The sequence below is a fragment of the Ambystoma mexicanum genome, chromosome 1p, assembly GCF_040938575.1.
Source record: "Ambystoma mexicanum isolate Mex_15411 chromosome 1p, UKY_AmexF1_1, whole genome shotgun sequence".
NCBI classification, from domain to species: Eukaryota; Metazoa; Chordata; class Amphibia; order Caudata; family Ambystomatidae; genus Ambystoma; species Ambystoma mexicanum.
The window spans coordinates 1,033,440,624-1,033,461,098 of record NC_090921.1 but is presented as its reverse complement, the minus strand read 5'-3'; the positions used below and the strand labels follow the sequence as shown (position 1 = coordinate 1,033,461,098).

General features: G+C 52.7%; 1 protein-coding gene across 1 annotated transcript in view; it reads left to right on the top strand.

The window, feature by feature from the left end:
- ATP6V0D1 (ATPase H+ transporting V0 subunit d1) overlaps positions 1-20,475 on the top strand; it is an 874,674-nt gene that overhangs the window by 336,694 nt on the left and 517,505 nt on the right. Inside the window, exon 4 of the mRNA XM_069603998.1 lies at positions 15,674-15,753. Coding sequence (XP_069460099.1) covers positions 15,674-15,753 — 80 coding nt within the window. The remainder of the gene's footprint in view (positions 1-15,673; positions 15,754-20,475) is intronic.

Sequence of the window (20,475 nt, the reverse complement as noted above, 5' to 3'; positions counted from 1 at the left end):
AAAGGGCTCCAAAGAGATATAGAGCGGGAGTTGCAGGATGTAGAAAAGAGATTGGAAACAATAATGAAGAAGGAGGGGTCCACGCTAGAAGAATCTGAGAGGGGGAGCCAGCTAAAGCTTGCGGGAGGAGAGCTATGGGACAGGCTCAGTAACCTAAATTACAAGAAATACATTGAACGGCAACATGAGAGTGGGGACAAACCGGGGCGGCTGCTAGTGTGGCTCTATAAAAACGAGGAGCAAAAGCCTGTGATTAGGGAGGTAATGGGGGAGGCGGGACAGATCTGTAATACCCAGGAAACGGTGAACGAGAGATTTCTCGAATTTTACAAACACCTCTACGCAGAAGTGGGGGAAGACATGGAAAGCAAAACTCGCGAGGTCCTAGAGGACATAGGATTGCCCCAACTAAGCACAGAAAATAGAATTTAGAAACTGACCAACTGTTTGTCTCCGTAGCTCCAGGCCGAGGAGACTGCATTTCCAAGAATGCCATCTCCAGATGGATAGTCAGATGTATATAACTGTTCTATTCTCTGTCAGACAAAACTCTGCCTTTGACGCCAAGAGCTCACTCAACAAGGAGCATGGGAGCTCCTCTGGCTTTTATTGCAAACGTCCCTTTAGACCGCAGTTGCGAAGCAGCTACTTGGAGCTCAGCGATACTGCCTTGACACACATTCCAAGACACAGGTGTTACAAGTGGTTCCAAGACATCTGTTTGCACATGAACCTTCTCACAACCCACCACCTTCTCCTAGCACTGCTCGCTAATCTTTGCACAGCATGTGATCTAAGCAGATTTCACAAGCCTCAGAAGGGATACATTACTCACCGTAATCATATTTCACATGCGCCCACCCTTCCTCCCCATGGAGAGAAGGCGCATGGATGCTTATGAGCTTGTCTGGTGCATTTCTGCTTGGATACCCCTGTACTCGCGCTACACTTCATGCTACCTCGTGTCAGAAACAAAACAATCTGAGGGACCTCGACGCGTGAATGACCATGGGTACAGTGGATGTCACACTAGGGCTATTATTACTGGCACGCCCTGTCGACGTCCTTTTTCGAATTTCGAAAACAACTGTAGCTTCCATTAGATGTCGCCCTATGCACAGCATATACAAGCACATCTAAGCAGATACAAGCATCAGAAATACGATTACAGTGAGTAATGTATTTGTGTATATATATATATATATATATATGTTTTAACATACCCACCTAAATAACTACAAACTTACATTCATTATTAATATCAACGTACGCACTTTTACATTCTGTACATGGGTAGATCATGCAGTCTAATGTACCCTGGGCTCTGACAGTCGTTTAGTTCTTGGTAGAGGGATGATGGATGTGATGAGGGGCAGGACTAGCCTCTGTGATGGCTCCAATGGCCTGGCTCACCCCCAGGCAATATTCCTCTCAGGTGGTGCCACATTCACCATTTGGGGCACTGTCTCACCTCTGCATAGTTGTGCTCTTCTGACTGTTTTATCACTGCGTCCCATGCCCCCAAGGGGCTGCTGCTTCACCGCCATGTTGCACAGTGCCCAATTATTTTTTTTCAGCAGCCCCATGTCCTGGCAGGCAGCCATCATCACTGTTGCACCCGCAACCCTCTTGGTTTTGCGGTAGCTACGTGCACTAGGGGGATGCGGATCTGCCACAGTGCACTCTGCCCTTGGCAGCCCCCTTTCCTGGGACTAGTGTCCCTGCTGCGCTTATTCCTTCCGGAAGTATCCCCATTGCCCTGGGGACCCTGACTCCATTCACCACTGTACCCAGCTGGTGCATTTGCTGACTCGTCATTGTTCGCAGAATTTCTGGATCTTTGGGCAAGCCCACCACATGTGGAAAAAAGAGCCAGGCTGGGATCATCCTCTCCAGCAGGAAGGGTCCACCCGTGGGTTCATGTGGTGTAGTCTAAGGGGGTACCATCGCAGCATGAGCTTGTAAGCACATTCTTTGTTGGTCACACAGGTAGATGAGGAGTGGGTACGTGTCCAGATGTCCACCCAGGTCTGGTCGTCAATCGGGTGACCCAGGTCGGCCTCCCTTTGGGCTATGCATCGCGTTCTTGCACTTAGGATGTCCCCCAGGAAGCGTCTGTACAGGGTTGAGATCCTGCTCCGGGATGGTAAGTCCTTCAGGGTCAGTTCAAGGGGAGTAAGGGGACGAGTGGCAGCCCAAGCGTCTGGGGGTGCGAGCACCAGTGCCGGAGTTGGCAGTAAGTAAGTCTGTCTCTTTCCTGTAGTTGGAACACCGCCTTACATTGTTCAAAGGTGCAGGGTGTGTTCCTGGCGTATAGCTGTTCCAGGGTCTCGAGGCCGCCGTCGATCCAGTTCTGGAGGTTTCGGGGGTTCATCCCCGGAGAGAAGTTTGGGTTATGGAAGATTGAGGAGAGTGGGCTTTGTCCCCTTGGGATTCCTTTTTGTTTCAGGGCCCAGTCCCAAGAGTTTAGCACGTGTTTGGTAGTCAGCAGGAGAGTCTTCCAGTGTTCTCTCAGGGAGGGCTGGATGTGTGGGAGGAATCGCAGGGGAAGCGGTAGTTGAGCTTGCTCCAGTTCCACCCATCTAGGGGGGTCTGTGATGTTCTGCCAAGCATGGATGTGTGCTAGCTCTGCTGCTGCCCTATAGACCCGGAGATCGGGGACCCCCAGTGCCCCCAGTCTAGAGTTGCCAAGCAGAGTTTTGTGGGGGATTCTGGCTTTCTTGCCTCTCCATATGAACTTCAGCATTTTCTTCTGCAGATCCTGGAGAGCCGGCTTTGGGATGGCCACTGCGAGGGAGGAGCAAGCGTAGAGGAATCGCGGAAGCAGGTTAATTTTGGCAGCTGTGATCTGTCCCATTAATGAGATTTCCTGAGTGGACCAGTGCTTTAGGTCTCCTTCCAGTTCTCAGAATAATCTGGAGAAGTTTCCCTGATATGTGTCTCTTGGGTTTGCTGTAATATGGACTCCCAAGTAGGAGATGGCTTGTCTCTTCCATATGATCAGGCATAGCCTGGTTAGTGCCTCTTGTTCCTCCCAGTGGAGGCCCAGGCCCACTGACTTAGAGAAGTTGACGGCGAAGCCGGTGACCATCCCGAAGTTAGCTATTTCCGCCAGGACGTATTTAGCTGAGGAGTTGGGTTCTGAGAGTGTCAGAAGAACCTCGTCGGTGTATAATGCAATTTTGTGTTGGGATGGCCCTACTTGGGGACCCTTGATGAGCTTGTTCCGTCTGACTCTTTGGGCAAAAGGCTCCATTGTTAGCGCGAAGAGAAGGGGATAGCGGGCAGTCCTGCCTTGTCCACAGGACATGGGAATCGGGATTGATCCTTAGGAGGGCTTTAGGGGATTTATAGTTGGCCATTATCATAGATTGGAAGGTTGGAGCGAAGCCAAAGGCCTCTAGGGTGAGCTTCATGAATGACCAGTCTACCCTGTCGAATGCTTTGGTAGCATCTAGGGCCATCAGTGCAAGGCCCTGGGAGTTTCGGTGGGCGATGTCTACCAGATTCAGGGTTCTCCTGATGTTGTCCCCTGCCGCTCTGTTCAGGATAGAGCCCGTTTGATCGGGGTGGATTAAGGCTGGAAGGATGTGCGACAGCCAGTTGGCCAAGATCTTGGAATAAAGGTTAGCGTCTATATTCAACAGGGCAATAGGCCTGTATGAAGCTGGGTCCCTCTGGTCTTTCCCTGGTTTAGGGAGGAGGATTGTTGTAGACTCCTGCATTGAGGGGGTCACTGAGCCTGTTTCCTTGAATGAGTTGAAGTGTGTCACCATACGGGGGGGGGGGGTCAGTTGGGATTTGAATACTTTGTAAAATTTCGAGGAGAAGCCGTCTGGTTTTGAGGGCTTTAATAGCTTTGTTGACCTCCTCTTCTGTGATTGGTGCTTCTAGGCTCTCTCTCGTTGCGGCGGGCAGGCGTGGCAGAGATGTTCCCCGTAGGTATTCCTCCTGTTTGGATCGGTCCCGTGAAGGTGCAGTCATTACTTGGGTTAGGTGGTCCATTGCCAGCTGTTGTTTCTCCGACTCAGAGTAATGCATCCTCCCTTGTGGGTCGCGGAACCCTGTGATGGTGTTGGTTCGTCTTGTTTTGGCCAGTTTGGCTACTAATAGCTTGTTAGCTTTGTTGTTCTTTGCATAGTAGAATTGTCTAGTCTTGGCCATTAGCTGCGCAGTATGTTCGGCATAGTGGGCCTCTAGTTTCTTTCTAGCTATGCGGACGGCTCGTTGAGTCCTGGGGGACCACCCCTTCTTTTTTTGGGTGTTCTCTGCTATTTATAGTTCCTCTCCGAGTGTCATCCGCAACCGCTACCGCGGATGGCGGCTCCTTCCACGTTGGAGGCTCTCCGGCAGGTAGAGCCATTTAGTCCTTTCTTTGTATCTAGTACCTACCACCACCAATCACAGCACTGCCGGCAGTTTATCTGTCATCCAAGCCCGACAGTCGCTGCGTTTCAACCGTTGCTGGCGCTCTCTCCAGCGGCTCGTGTTTTTGCGCTCTCCAGCGTTGCCCTCTGCTAGCCTCGACTTGCAGCGGGTCTCCTTTGCTTGCTCACTCCTCATTTTTGGTATAGGAGTTCTTTTCCTCTTACCTATTTCGCTGTTTGATTACAGCGGCAGTTTTTTGCTTTTTGCAGCATTTTGTACTTGCCGATCCTTCGGCTCTTCTTCGTTTTTTCTCTTTCTAGACTCGCCGCTCCGGCGGCGGGCGTGCTATTTTTATCCTTTCGCTTTGCCGCTCTTTTCTCTCGCGGCTCTCCAGTTTTCCTTTTTTCTCTGTCCATCAGTTTTCTTTTCTCTTTCTCTCACTGCTCCCAACTTATCCGTGGCCTGGTTCCTTCCACCATTCTTTGGAGCATTGGATATCCCTCCTGAGTTCTAACCAGTGGATCACGCATCAGCTTCCAGTTCGATTCGTCCCACTCCTCTTTACCAGAACTTCCTAAGGGTTTTTTCCCACTTGTGGGTTTTTCCCTTTCTTGTCCGGCCTGTTCCCGGTCAAGGGGTCCCAGGACGGCTGTCCAGTCAGCGGTCACTGTGGCTTCTCACCGAGACAGGCAAGTGCTACCTAAAAAACAACGGGATTACCTGAGCCGGCGAAACCTACAGAACACCGGTGACTCTGAGGACTCAGGTGAGGAGAGTGTGGAGGGAAGAAAAGAGAAAGGGGAGACACAGCTTTCACAGCCACGTAAATCACACCGAGGGCTTGCTGGGTTTGTCGGCGGTTCTGGTGGAATGCCACCCCTTGTGCTATCAGGGCTCCTCTGATCACTGCTTACATTGCATCCCAATTATTCGCGGGGGAAGTGTCTGTGGCCGGGTTTTCCTCAAGGACATTTTTAATAGTGGTTGCAATCCTGTCTCTAACCAGCATGTCATTGAGCATTGGGTCGTAGAGCGACCATTTGCGTGTGGGGTTGGCTCTGGGGTCTTGGGTTTGGAGCTCCATGATTATTGGTGCGTGGTCCGATAAGATTATTGGGCCGATGGAGACTTCGTTGGCGTAAGCGAGGGTTTGGGGCAAGGTTAGGAGGTCAATCCTCGAAGGTTCGATGGACATGGGAGAATGAGAAGTCCCTCTCGGTAGGGTGGAGCACCCGCCACTAGTCCACCACCTCCAGAGTTCTGAATAAGCATCAGAGACTAAGGGCTTGCGTGAAATCTCCCGGGGAGGGGGGGTGAGATTTATCTTTGGTGGGGTCTGGCACTCCATTGAAGGCCCCCCCAATTATTGTCTGGCCTTCCGTGATGCCCGAGAGGGAGGTGCTCAGAGAATCATAGAAGCTTGCTTGTCCCGAGTTGGGTGCGTATACTGAGACAAAAGTGTATAAATCTCCCAGTAAGAGGCATTTAACTGCCACAAAGCGTCCCTCTGGGCACAATATTGAGTACAACATCTGGGGATTTGGGTCTTTCCTAAAGAGGATCGCTGTGCCCCCCTTCTTAGATCCTCCTGAGGCGAGGATTTGATGTGGATATAGATGGGATCGTAGGCGCCCAAAGTCTGCTGGGAGGAGGTGAGTTTCTTGGAGCATTGCCACCCCGGCTTCGTCATCTTGTAGTTTCTGTAGGATCGATTTGCGTTTAGAGGGGGAATTCAGCCCGTTAACATTTAGTGAAAGGCACTGTAGTGTCTGATGCTCACGGGCCCGGAGCCCAGCTGTGCCGAGTTTCGGCGCAGGGTGGCTGGAGGAGAGATAGTCGCTGTCATAGGTGAAGGTTAAGTGTGCGTTGTCCTGCTCTTGGGGTTTTAACAGGGGCCCCCAACGGGAGGCCAACTTTTTAACTGGCGGGTTGGTGGTCGGCATTGTGAGTGCAGCCAAACCCCTGGCCAACTGGGCCAATTGAGTCATTGGATTAACTTGGTTTTCCAAGGACATAGAGGTGGAATGTACCTTGGAATGGGCATGGGCCGTGGGTGAAGCCCACCTTGTTGAGAAGCAATAATCTTCGGCTGTGTCATAAGTAGCGAATCGTTGTAAAGGAAGGCAGGGCGTCTAGTTTGACTGTGTGGCAATGGTCCCTGTGGTGTGGCCTGAGTGCCATTTGCCGCCTCCTGTTTCGGGAAGCTCTCGACCATGAGGACCGTCTAGGCTGTGGGGAGGCGACTGAGTCCCGGTTCCCTGTTGTTTCCGTGACCACCAAGGTGGCCTCTTTGGGGGAGGGTGGGTGCATGATCTTGCTGGCATCCTCAAGATGGCTAATCCTCTGCAGGGTACCGTTATGAGAATTGCAGGGCTGTTGGAAAAAGCCATCTGTACCGGACCTGACGTTCTTGAAGGAAGAGGGCCAAGGGTTGGAGTGCTTTTCTCCTCTGGAGAGTTAAGAGCGAGAGATCTTGGTAGTTCTGGAGAGGCGAGCCCTGAAAAGTGAGCTCATCTTGGGAGCGGCTGATAGCGGAGATGTCCTCCTTTGTGGAGAAAAAATGGACCCTGGTGATGACGTGGGTTCGGTCTAGCAATAATAGGGATTTGTCCAGTTGTGGGAGAAGGGCTTGGAAGAAGTCCCCCACATATTCCACGAGTTGTTTGTCCGGGACTGAGGAAGGAATACCTCGGATCCGAAGGTTATTGCGGCGGGCCCGATTTTCCAGGTCTATTTGCTTGGACTCCAGGACTTCGCACTTATCTTGAAGGGCCCCGACTGTTGTTTCGATGTCACCCAGCGTGGTCGCTTGGTTCTGGGAGCGGTCTTCGATCTCCCCCAGCCTCTGTTCCACCTCAATTACTCTTTTGTCGGTTTGTTCTAGTTTGGTGGGGAGTTATGTCATGCAGGACCTGAATTCAGCCTTAATGTCTGCCATGAATGCTAGTAAGTCCCCTCTCGTGGCTGGCGGATCGTCCTCCTTTTGATGGAGGTGGGCCCGGCAGGGTCGGGTTTTTCCCCCTGTCGGGGGCTGTAAACATGGTGGCTATGTCCACGTTTTTGCTCGCTTTTGTTTGGACATGGTGCCAGTTTGTAGGGTAGGAGCTATGTTAGGGCGGCGAGTTTGCGTTCTGCCTTGGGGGCGCTGCCTTAGGCTGGGGCGTGTTGGTTCTGGAATCCGATAGCGAGGGTCTCTGGGGAGTCGAAGATGGAATTTGAGTGAAGAGGTGGGCCGGGGCACCCCAGGAAGTGAGGGTCTGAGGGAAGTGCTGGATCTTAGGAGCTAGCCTTGGTGCACAAACCGCCTGGGCTAGAGATTGTGAGCTCTGCTCATGGCCTGGAGGGCCCGAGAGGCTAGAGCGACCGCCTGGTGGCTCTGAATGCGTTTGACGCAGGGTGGCTGTGAGTTCCTGCCAAAGTAAAGATGCTGGTTGGAGTGGTTTGTTCTTCCAGGAGGGCGCAGCAGGGTCCCCACTGTCCCCCCGAGGTAGACACCATAGAATGTGGTGATGGTGGCTTGGGACCCCCAAATATGTTGGGGGGGGGGAAGAGGGGCAGGCAGATCCTCCGCTTCTTTGATTGGGGAAGAGGCACCGGCTGGGAGAGTGGACTTGGGCAGCCCCGGAGTTGGAGGTGCAGGCCTTATGTTGAGCTAGCACCCACTGGCGTGGATCAGCGAGGAGAGGGAGAGCCGTGGTTCCTCTGCTCCCTTAGCCAGGGGAGAGGAGCCAAGAGGGAGATGGGCCGGGGCACCCCCGGAGTTGGGCCTGCAGGCTATGTGCAGGATGGGGCTTTCCAGCACGGTACAGCTTGCAGCAGAGTTCGGGGAAGATTCCAAGGGCCACTGAGGGGGAGCCTTGTGGTCTCCGGAGCAGGGGGGTTCAAAATAGCGGAGAGGATTCAGTTATGTCTGGTGGCGCAAGGAGGGCAGTCCAGAAGTTACTCAGTGTTAATTACCATGCCACTTTTGTTGCAGTATGCGTTTCTCTGTTTAATGGGGGGACGAGGTGGGTTTTGCGTCGGTCCTGAGTGGGCTGCTGAGACTCTCGGGGGAGCCGCGGGTGGCCGGACCCCCTACAGGTGCCAGGAGTGAGTTTCAATATAAGGAGGCGTGGGTTCCCAGACCGCCTCTGGGGGGTCTAGGTGAATGCTGCTGCTGCTGATAGCGGCGTAGTGCTTATGTTTCCATATGCCCAGTAGGTGTCCTGGCCAGAGGGAGCAGGTCAGCTTGAGTTCTGAACATGGCAGTTGTAGTTGTCCTTATCAGGAAGGAGGGTGATGATGTTGTGGGCCGGGGTGCCCCAGGAGGTGGACAAGGATTCAAACGTGGCTTGGAAAGGGGGGAGCAAGGGGAATTGGGTGAGGCAGTATAAGTTCACTTACCAGGCAACCCTTGCCGCTTCAGACAGCCTCCGGGGGTGAGAGCAGACTGGAGATTCTTCTGCAGGTAAACCTGATGGCCCAATAATGGCTGCTTTCCCTGTGAGGCCTCAGCGGCCTCCAAGGTTGATGTGGCCAGGAGCAGGGATAATCCACTGAAGAGGAGCACCCACCAGGAGTCAGGCACCCACCTACAGGGGGGGTGATGAGAGTGAGGCAATCCGAAGTGTCCCCGCGGGGGGCAGGCAGCCACGGCCCCCACCGCGGCGCTGCCCATTGAGCTGGTCTGGGCAGGGCAGTTGTAGTTGACCTTATCAGGTGAGAGGGGGTGCTGTTTTCATGGGCCGGGGAGCCTCAGGCAGTAAATGAGGACTCAAGCGTGGCTTAGAAAGGGTGGGGCAAGGGGAAGCAGGTGAGGCAGTATACGTCCTCACTTACCAGGCAACCCCTGCTGCTTCAGACAGCCTCTGGGGGTGAAAGCGCGGTGGAGATTCTCCTGTGGGTAAACTTGATGGCTCAATAATGGCTGCTTTCCCTGTGATGCCTCGGAGGGCTCCGGAGGCCGACGCGGCCAGGAGCAGGGTCATCCGCCAAAGAAGAGCCCCCACCGGGAGTCAGGCCCCCTCCTACACAGGGTGGGGGGGGAAGTTAGGCAGCCCAAAGTGTATCCCCAGGGGGCAGGCAGCCGCGGCCCCCACTGCGGCACCACCTGCCGAGTCTGTCCGCCGGGATCCGCTCCAACCAACGGCTGGCACAAGCGAAGTCCGCAGTGTCCCCAGGAAGCACACCGGGACCAGATGTTCCCCTCGAGCCGGCGCCACAGGTGTGCCTCTCACTCCAAGAGGGCAGCGACCTCAAAGCGCTCCTCGGGGGGAGATTCCGGTGGGTTGGAGGACTGCCCACTAGGCCTCTCTCCCACTTCTAGGTCCCTCCCACTGTGTTAGTGTTGATATGCAAATCTGTTGCCCCTTGGGCTTCTCTCCCTCTTCTCGGTCGCCTTCTACTATGTACTGCTGATCTGTGAACTGTTCCCTTTGGCTCGCTATAGCTCCCCATAATCTGTGGTTACTGGTGTGTCACCTAATTCCCCCGGTTGCGACCACTACCACTTGAGTTGACCCATAACACACCCCTGTGCCTCCTGCATAATGGCTTGGGGCTGTGCGTGTCTCCTTTCTTCTCGCACTCTATCCTCCTCCTTGTCTCTTTGCGCCCTCTATGGTGTTTTCAGTTTCTCCCATTTTCTCTAACTGCTCCTTTATCTCCTATCCTATCCCTCTCACTAGGTCTGGAAGGAAGAAGTTCAAGAGGCACAGCCTGGTCTCCAAACCAGGCCTACCTATCACTGATACCTAAATCGGTGCTTCCGCCAGACACTCTACCCGACTTCCTGTCATTCCTTCACCAGACCTATGGACACTTAATATGGTCTCAGATCTCTTTTGTCTCTTCCTCTCCCATTAATGGTGGCACTCGGTGGGAGGTCCTCTTGGCCTCTTCCCACTCTTCCATTAATGTCTACCTGAATGGCACCGTCTTGGTCCAGGGCCCTCAGCCCAATCTCCTCCTGTTTGATAGGCGGCTCCTTCATCTTCTGAACTTCCTTCCTTCTCCTGCTACTCCTACTAGCACCTCTTGCTTCCACCTCTGCCCTCTCTGAACTCCCTCTTTCTCTTCGGCTGGGTGCACTGCTAGTCTGTACACCACCCCGGAAGAGTTTCGAATGTGGCAACCTCCTCCATGTCGCTACTCTTAACTCTCGCTCCGCTGTCAAACATTCCTCCAACATCTGCCACCTCCTCGACGAACTTGACCTAGATGTCCTTGCTCTCACTGACACTTGGTTCCCGACTAGCTCTGTCACGAGTTTTGACACACTCCTCCCTGATGGCTACAAGATCCTCTCTGAGCCCAGTACCAACCGACCCGGAGGTGCAGTAGCTCGCATCGTTCCCGAGTGGCTCCCTGCTGCTGTCATTCCCAATCAGTACTACTCCTCCTTTGAAAGCAGGGTCTGCAGGCTCACTTTCTCTCCTGACCTCGCTCTCACTATGGCCACGATCTACAGGCCACCTGGCCAGGTTGCGCTCTTCCTCTCAAAATGGGCTGACCTCTCCTCTTCTTTCCTTGCCTCTACTTCTGAGACCTCAACATCCACCTGAATGCCTCTAATCCGGCCTCTGGGCTTTTCCGCAACCTCTGCGACAAACTCTCGCTCTCCATTCTGCCCTCTGCTCCAATACACTTTGTATGTTCTCATCTCTTCTGACATCCCTATCTAACCCACTCCTCTCTCTTGGACTGACCACTTTGTACTCTCCTCTCACCTAAAACCCTCTATCCCTCAGGCAAAGCCAACCCCAGCACTGCCACCTACGTTCAAGGTCATTCGGCCCAGGAAGCGTGTCCCAGTCGATACCTTTGCCGCCACTTTCTCTGCTCCTCCTACCCCTGCGGCTGACTCGCACTCTGACACAGCCCTCTCTAATCTGCATCTTTCTAGCTCCAACACTCTGGTCATCCTTGCCCCTGTCATGAGAATCCGGCTGAAGCCTACCTCCAAGTGCAACTCTTGTTGTGACTTCGACCTGGTTGCCCCGAAATGCAAGTGCAGGGTGGCTGAGAGGAATTCGAGGGCTCCTGGTGCATCCTCTGACAAACTGGCCTACAGTCTGCCCCAAAGGCAATACATCTGTCTTGTGCAAGAAGAGCCCACATTAAAGCCTGCATTTCTGCGGCCTCTAATTACACGGCAAAACTCTTTAAAATATGCAAGGAATTGGCCAATCCTGCTGCAGTCTCTACTTCTCTTGTTACCTTCCAGACCCTCTGTACGGCACTGGCCCATCACTTTACCACTAAACCTCAAGACATCCTGTCCTCTATCTCCTCCCCCTCTCCCTCTCTCGTCACCCCTCTGGCCAACTCTCCCTCTCCTCCCACTTCCTTCTCTTTCTCTCTGACAACACCTGACTAGGTTTCTAGACGAGTCTGATCAATGAAAGTGTTGTCAAAACTGGTATTTCCCTGCTGCTCCAGTACCATCAAGGACCACATTGACACCCTTGCTCCAACCTTGGCTGATTTCTGCAATCACTCCTTCACCACTAGAACTTCCCCTCTCTCCTCAAGCAGTCTCCTGTGCACCCCCTCCTGCCGATCCTACCTGTCCGGCAAACTATTGCCCAATCTCCATCACCCCTTTCCTGGACAAATTCCTGAAAAAGCTGGCGATCCCCTAGCTTACTCTCCATACTGAATCTGTTTTGTCTCCATGACCATCAGTCTGGCTACAGAGCGGCCAGAGGCACGAAAACTGCTCTCCTGAACATCCATAAAGATCTGCTCACATATTGATTCCAGCATTCCTTCTGTCCTCATCTTCCTTGATTTCCCCTCTGCTTTCGACACGGTCAACCACACCATCCTGATCAATTGACTCTGTGAGAACCTGGGCATCACGGGTCAGGCCTTGGAGTGGTTGACCTCCTTCCTCTTGGACCGCCCCTCCCAGGTCCAACTTGGTTCCTTTCTCTCTGCCACCTCTCCCTCCACCTGTGGTGTTCCCCATGGCTCTATGCTCTCACCCTGGTTCTTCAACTTCTACTTGGCCCTTTTGGCCCACCTGATGTCAACCCCTCTGCTCTAATCTGTTATGCGGATGACACTCTGCTCTCTTTTAGGCTCCCCTCAGCCTCCTCTCGTTCCTCGCTTATTCCTGACGGTATTGCAATTCAGTATTGGTGCGCCTCCAACAAACTCTGCCTTAATTCCAGTAAGAGGGAGATCCTTCTCATTGGGACCCCTTCTCCCGATTTCCCCTCCCTCCCTCTGGCCGCCTTCCTTAGGCCCTCTTCCTTCACCTTCCTGTGAGGCAAAAAAACCTTGGTGTCATCGTTGATTCACTCTACTTCTCTCCTCACATCTCGGATGTTACCAAGAAGTCCAACTACCAGCTTCACCTCCTCAAAGGTCCCTCTCTCATCTTTCCCCAGAAGCTCACTGTCTCCAGAGCCCTGGTTCTCTCTAGGCTGGACTACAGCAACAGCCTCTTTCTCAATCTGCCATCCTCTACTCTCCGCCCTCTGCAAGTAATGCAGGATAGGACTGTGAGACTTATCCTTGGGCTCAATCCCAGAGATCGTATCTGTCCAGCCCTGAAATCTCTCAACTGGTGGCTGCAAGGATCAAGTTCAAGACCCTTTGCATTGTCCAAGAGGCTTACTGGGGCCGAGTCCGAAATACATCCAACGCTCTCTTCTTAAATACCTTCCTTCACGAGCCCTTCGCTCGGCTACTTCAACTCTCTTAGGGACAGGCGCTTCTCCAGACAGATAGTGGGGCGTAGATCTCTCTCCTCTGCAGGTGCCTCCCTCTTGAATGGCCTCCTTGCCCGTCTCAAACCTGAGCCATATCGCCTGAAGTTCCAGAAGCAGCTCAAAACCTTCCTCTTCTCCTCTGCATTCTCTCTCTCCCTCCCCTGCTGACTGGCATGTCTGCTGCACTGACTGGCTGTTTGGCTACCCTCAGTCTCCCTGGGTACCACGCGCTCTCCCTTGATCAGTCACTCCTGCACTGCCTCCGGGCCTACCAAACACTTAGGGGCTGTAACTGTAACCTCTACAATCCCTTGCCTCCTTGCACTTACCCAGAGCTGCGTTGCACTACTCGGAGCATTGCTGTCCTGTTCCCTTTCCCTCTCCCAGGCACTCGCGCCCCCCTTCCCCTTCTAGTACTTGCACGATTTCAATGACACAAGGCCTAGTGAGATCATTTTGTTTACTAATCAAGGACTATCCCCTTCATTGATTGGGACTGGGGAAATATACCAAGTTCTCACACAAAATATTGCCTCAACCAGCAAGTTTATATATTCGACTGAATCGCCATTTTTCTAGAAAAGGCATGATGGTATTGGGTGTGTATTTTAAATACAACACCTGTCTGGTTCGACCCAGTGACCTGTTGGTTTTTAATGGAAAAATGTGTATACTGTACAGATTTTATGCCAATGTTATCATTACTTGATCAATTCTACATTGTCAAAATATTAGACAGAAACAAACCAATTACAATAACTAATTCAGTCGAGCAACCCAAAACAAAAAAATGATTAATCAATAAAACAGGTGCTTCTCTATTTAGCTAATCGGAGATAAAAACTAGCTTGCTTACCCTCCATATTTGAACAATGGTGAGGGCTGGCTCTATATGTTGACAGTTGAGGGCTTGAACTGTATGCAATGGAAGACAGGAAAAAAAATAGATGGAACACAGTAATTGGATTGTTATAGGAATATCTATGTATCCAAGTCCATTTAATACTGTGGAGTAGGGACAATAGGTTGAAAAACGCACACCACATAAAGTAATACCTGCGTTGTGTGCCGTGTATCCCTGGCCTCCCTAGTTATCCTGTGCCCCATTAGAGACCTTGATCGGGATACATGGCATATACATGTTGTGCCTTTTTCAACCTTACGATTGCTCGAATACTGAGGGTAAGCTAAACAACAATACTCTGACTAAAGTATTTGTATTTCATAAATCCCTGCCCGGGATGACTGTTATTTCAGAAGAAACAAGGGCATAACACCACTCATGGGTGCTGCACCTCTCTCTTCCTCACTTATGTCTGTTCATTTTTGATCAGGCTTCACAGCACTTTAGGTATGGGTCATTACACATTGGTGGTAGACCTAGGTGGTAAGCCAACTATCCATTTCTCATTTTTGTTTAAAATCATTTACAATGTTTTTTTGATGTGAAGTAGAGGAACTCAAAGACAAGTTAAAAACCTTTCCTATTCTGTTCTAAAAATTCTTTTTCTTCTTGGTCCTGAGGAAGGCAGTATTATCCTGTTAATCACAGCCAAACCGTAATCAGCCCTGCTTGACATGTAGATACATGCCCTTATAGGCTGAGGGTCTCTCACACTAAGGACCAGAGACCGAAGTAGACCCCTGAACCCATCAATTTACTTGTTGGGCACCATTTATTTTGTTTCCTCTCTGATTAGCTAGATAAAGAAGCACCTGTTTTTATTGTTTAATAATTTGTTGTGAGTTGCTCGACTGATATTTGCTGATTTTTTTCATGCATTGCTGATTTTGTAAATCTTTGTATATTTCAACAAATTAGTTATTGTAATTGTTATTTGTTTGTTTTTGTCTAATATTTTGACAATGTACAACTGACCAAGTAAATAAAAAAAAGTTTTCTCTTGGTTGGCATAAAAGCTGTACAGTATATAAATCGTTCTATTAAAAACCGACAGGTTACTGGGTCAAACCAGACAGGTGTTGTATTAAATTAACACCCAATACCATCATTCGCTAGAATAATGGTGATTCACTTTCATATATAAATAACTTGCTGGTTGGGGCAATATTTTGTGAGAACTAATAAGATCGTTTGTCTTGTCCTCCATCTGTTTTCTCCTCCCTTGACTTGTCGCGCCTAGAAACACTTGTTTACAGGCATCTTATAAATGATGTGTCATGTCATATATATCAATGGTGCTTGGGGCCTTGTAAAAACTGAGCAATTTCGTTTTTCTGGGAAGCTGCCACTGTTGACCACGATCACACATGGTGGTTGATCCCTTCGTTTGAAGGACCACCTGGAAGTTTGGGTTGACAGGAAAAGGTGATGTGCATGTAGCAGAACTCCATGTTATTTGAAGCATTTTAAATTCGCTAGACCCATTATTTTTGCATACGTGAAATGTTTTTGAGATTCTCTATTCTATTTGTTGCCACCACTTCAGTTCACAATTGGCGGAGAGATTAGTGCCTGCGTGTGGCGTGAAAATTGATATTTTGCTCCCTGGCATATTCACTATAAGGGCTATGTTTCGTTAGCAGTCTCTTTACTCAGGTTGTTTTCTTCATAACTCCTTCACATCTCTTCTTTGTCTTTCCAGCTGCATTTTTCCAGGACTGTATATCTGAGCAAGACCTTGACGAAATGAACATTGAAATCATTCGTAACACACTCTACAAGGTACGCTAATTTGAATGCCAGGACAGCTGTTGATTTTCTTTCTGCAAAAGTACAAAACTAGCCTCAACACTCTGAACATGAAGACCTATTTCAAATTAAAACCCGTTAGACATTCACATTGCTCTCGTATGGGAAGTGGTCATGGAAGGTAATACATAAGCAGATTGACTTTACTCTACCACAAAAGAGGTAGAGTGGACTGCATGAATAATGAATAATGGAGATGGTATCATAGACTCAATCATGTTCATAGGATATGCTGTGTAAGGGAAGGTTGATTGTTGTACAAAAATATCAAGGACATACTGCATGAATGGTTAGAGACTGGACAAAATGCGGTTGAGGGTGTGTATGAAGGGTCGAAAAAAGGTTCTGCTATAATGAAGGGAAAGGTAATTTGGATTTCTATCAATTCTGAGATGTTGGCATAGGAATAGGAGAAGTCAAACAAGCAGGTCTGTAAGGCAAGGGGGTGAAGGTACTCATCGTAAAGGAGTGGCAGAGTTGGACGAGTGCCTCTTAAACTTGGACCCAGTGCGCTCCCTCCTTCCTATCATCCAGGCCAGGAAATTGCCCTTTTTTCAATGCCATGGTACAGTTTAAGAATTTAGAACCCTCATACCAGGGAATCCTTTCACATGCCAGAGGCCCCCTTACATCACCTATGTATGCAGCCGAAGCGACCCAACTGCCAATCCAATATGTCTGCTTGGTGGTCAGTTTGGGAACGTATCTCTGCAGCCATCCCATTTGTCTTTATAATATCTTTTCTCCAGCATGGGGTCTGGCATGGATTCACATGCTCATGAATATTCCCCGTCGTCAGGCTGGGAATCCTCGGTAAAGAAAAAACCAGTATCAGTTTCGTTTCTGATCTGTCTTTCGTAGTAATAACCAATCACTGGTCTCTGCGTCATACTGACCACAGCCAATGACTGCCCTCTACCTAAGCACCGCCTCTGGCAGCCATCTTCAGATTTTTACCGCACGTTCATGTGTTGGGATCCTCGTGCTATTGCTCTCGAGCGTTAGTGCTTTTTTTTCGCGCTTTTTACAAAAAACTTCGATTCTTTCGGTCAAAAGAGCCTCAAGCTCCACCGATTCTACATCCGATCAACGGGGACCCGTGTCGGATTCATCTGTGCCCCTCAAGGGTGAAGATTTCGTCGAGCTACACTTCGGAGGACTCCAAAAGCTTCTCAGGCCCGGTCTCGTAGATGGCCCAGGAGAAGGGAAGCTCGACGCCCGGAAAGCTGTTCAGGGTCTGCCCTGGATGCCAGCTGCAGAACGTCTTCAAGGAGGACGAACACTCTTTCTGCCTTTACTGCCTTCATGAGGACAAGACGCACGTGGAGAAGGACTGTGCGTTTTGCGGCAACATGTCGGAACGGACCATGAAGGACCGCCATCAACGTCTCGCCAACTGGCTGGAGGGTAAGAGCCCGTTTGGCGAGAAGAAGAAGAAATCCGAGCGGTCTTCTAAGACCTTTGAGGGCGCCCCGGCGACGGGGGCCCAACATAAGGCCAAGCACCGCGAGTCCGCTGGCACCGGGAGCGCCGAACGGTCGGGCTCTACGGGCGCCAGGCAGGGCGCACCCTCCCCGGCACCATCAACCACGAGCCAACGCTCTGGGTCGGGTAAGAGGAAGGCCGAGCACCCGGCGAAGCTCCTGGAGAGGCCCCGGTCGAGCTCTAAGGCAGAGGAGGAGCGTGGCAGTGCCCCCTCCCTCAAGGATAAGGCGGTGAGCGCACCTAAGGTGGTGAAGGCCTTGATCCATCCGACCAAGCCCTCTATCGAAACGGTCGCGGCGGCCCTGGCTCAGCCTGTGGTGGCTGCACCAGTGGTGGCGACCTCAGGGCCCAGAATCTCCCTGCCTCCTCGGAGGGAGTCTTCCTTTGTGCCCATCGATAGGACCCCCGTGAAACCCCCCGTGGGGAAGAAGAAGGGGGGGCAGGGCGTCGTCGTAGAGTCGGCCTCAACCTCAGAAGAGGAGCTGATCGAGGTCTTAAGCCACGGCCTAGGCGTGGAAGAAGGCCAGCCCGTCGGAATGGACCCCGACGCAGGTGACGACGACGACATCGTCGAGGATACCGACGGGGCCCCTGCTCGCCCGTCGGATTCCCCTCTGCCAGCGCCGCAAGACAACTCGGCGGCCATTTTGTTGGCCATACAGTCCTTATGCTCCGAGATAAGGACGAGGCTACCGTTACCGACGCAGGAACCTCTCCCGTCGGGGGATCCAGAACCGGGACCTTCTGGTGTTCCCCCTACCAAGAAAAGAAGGATCCATCCACCACCTCCTTTTCAACCGTCGCGCCCCTTCCAGCCCTCCTCCCCGTCCACCCGAGGGGATGATACGGGGACTGACACGGCAGCGACGGGTACGGACGACGAGGCATACGACGAGGATTTTCCGTCGTCGCCTCCCACCAGGGCCTCTCCGCCCGACGAGATCGGATCTTTCCACTCCATGATCTCCAGGGCTTCCGAGCTTTTCCAACTCTGCCCTGAGGAGAAGAAAAAGGAAGGCTTCCTTTATCAGCGGCGCGAGGCCAAGAGGAAGACGGTCCTCGCAGTGCCTCTGTTGGACGACATTTGGGATGAGGGCCTTTCCCTCCTCAAGAACCCTTCCACGACGCCAGCTAGAAGAGACCGGTACGAGAAAAAGTACCGGGTCCCGGACACGGCCCCCCTATGCCTCCGGGCGCAGCCTACCCCGGACTCCGTCGTCTCCGCGGCAGCCAGGAAGAAAGCGGGGGGGGGTGCGGCCTCCACATCGACTTCCCCGCCGGACGGCGAGGGAAAGAAATTGGATACTATGGGGCGTAGAGTCATCTCGTCGGCAGCGACGACGATTAAAGCGGCCAACGCCTTGGCTATCGTGGCCCGCTACGACAGGGAGCTCTGGTACAAGATGGCTCCCCTGCTGGATTTTCTGCCGGACGACAAGAGGGCGGAGGCCCTTGAGATCCTGCAGGAAGGTGAGGTGGCCTCGGACCACGCCATCACCGTGGCGACGGACATCGCCGACACTGGGTTCCGCCAGCTGGGCAACGGCGTTTGCCTTCGACGTCGTGGATGGCTCAAAGCTACGGACTTCCGGCAGGACGTCCAGACCAGAGTCCTGGACATGCCCTTCGACGGGAACAACCTGTTTGGGAAGACAGTGGACGATTCCCTTCAGGCCATCAAGGCGGATACGGAGACGGCCCGGGCCCTTGGAGTCCTGCAACGACGGACGCCCTTTCGGAGCGGCGGAGGCAAGGGCGCCTCCAAAGGTTCCGGCGGCGGTTTCGCTTCCTACCGTCAAGCGGCCCGCTCGTCGTCGCAAGAGGCCTACAGAGGACGAGGCAAGTCTAGCGGACCCCGCCGTCGTCGCCAAGGAGGTCAGGGCGGCAAGGCCGCGTCCAAGCAGGATTGAACCGGCCGTGGGGTCGGGCCCCCACCGAAGCACCCCGGTGGGAGGCCGGCTGGCGGGCTTCGTCAGCGTGTGGGAGTCCATCTCCACCGACCGTTGGGTGCTGGACGCCCTGGCCCGGGGCCACGCGCTCGAGTTTCAAAGAAGGTGCCCGCGCGTCCCCCCCGTGGCCAGGAAAGAACTTCACGTCCCTCAACTTCTCCTGGAGGTAAAGGCGATGCTCAGAAAGGGCGCCATCGAACTCGTCCCAAAGAGACTTCGGGGCTCCGGAGTCTACTCGAGATACTTCCTCGTGAAGAAGAAGACGGGAGGATGGCGCCCCATCCTAGACCTGCGACGTCTGAACAAGTTCATCAAGGCGCAGAAGTTCCGGATGGTCACCCTCCAGCACGTCCTGGGTCAGCTGGAGGAAGGAGACTTCCTATCGTCGTTGGATTTGGAGGATGCCTACTTCCACATTCCCATCCTAAAGGGGCACCGCAAATTCCTCAGATTCGTGGTCCAAGGGCGTCATTACCAGTTCAAAGCCCTTCCCTTCGGACTACGGTCGGCACCCAGGGTATTCACCAAGTGCCTTGCACCGGTGGCGGCGCAGCTGCGCCGCGAGGGGATTCACGTCTACCCCTACCTGGACGACTGGCTCATCCGCGCCAAGACGAGGGAGCTCGCCGTGGTCCACACGGCAAGGACCGTCCAACTCCCCACGGACCTGGGATTCTCCGTGAACTACGCCAAATCCCACCTGGTGCCCGCGCAAGTCGCACTGTTTCTGGGAGCGAGGCTCGACACAGTGTCCCTTCTGGCCTCCCCGTCGGAGGAGAGGACCAGGACCATCTTGGGCAAGGTGCAACGGATGTTGGTGGCCGACGCGGCCAAAGTGAGGTCCATCAAGTCCCTCCTCGGGATGATGTCTTCCTGCATCTACCTCATTCCCATGTGCAGGCTCCGGATGCGCCCGTTGCAAGAATTCCTGGATGCGCGCTGGATCCAGACGACGGGCAGCTTCGAGGAAAGGATCAAGCTCGACGAGAGTTTCCGACGAGCGATACGGTGGTGGGGCACCCGCGCGCATCTGACGGCGGGCATGGACTTGCAGACCCCAGCCCACCAGGAGACTGTGACCACGGATGCCTCCCTGGAAGGGTGGGGAGCGCACACCGAAAATCTGCACGCAAGGGGACTCTGGCTCCCGACGGAGAAGTCCCTACATATCAACGTCCTGGAGCTCCGTGCAGTGTTTTGGGCCCTCAGGTCCTTCCTTCCGTCCCTCAAGGGCAAGGTGGTGAGGATCTTCACCGACAAC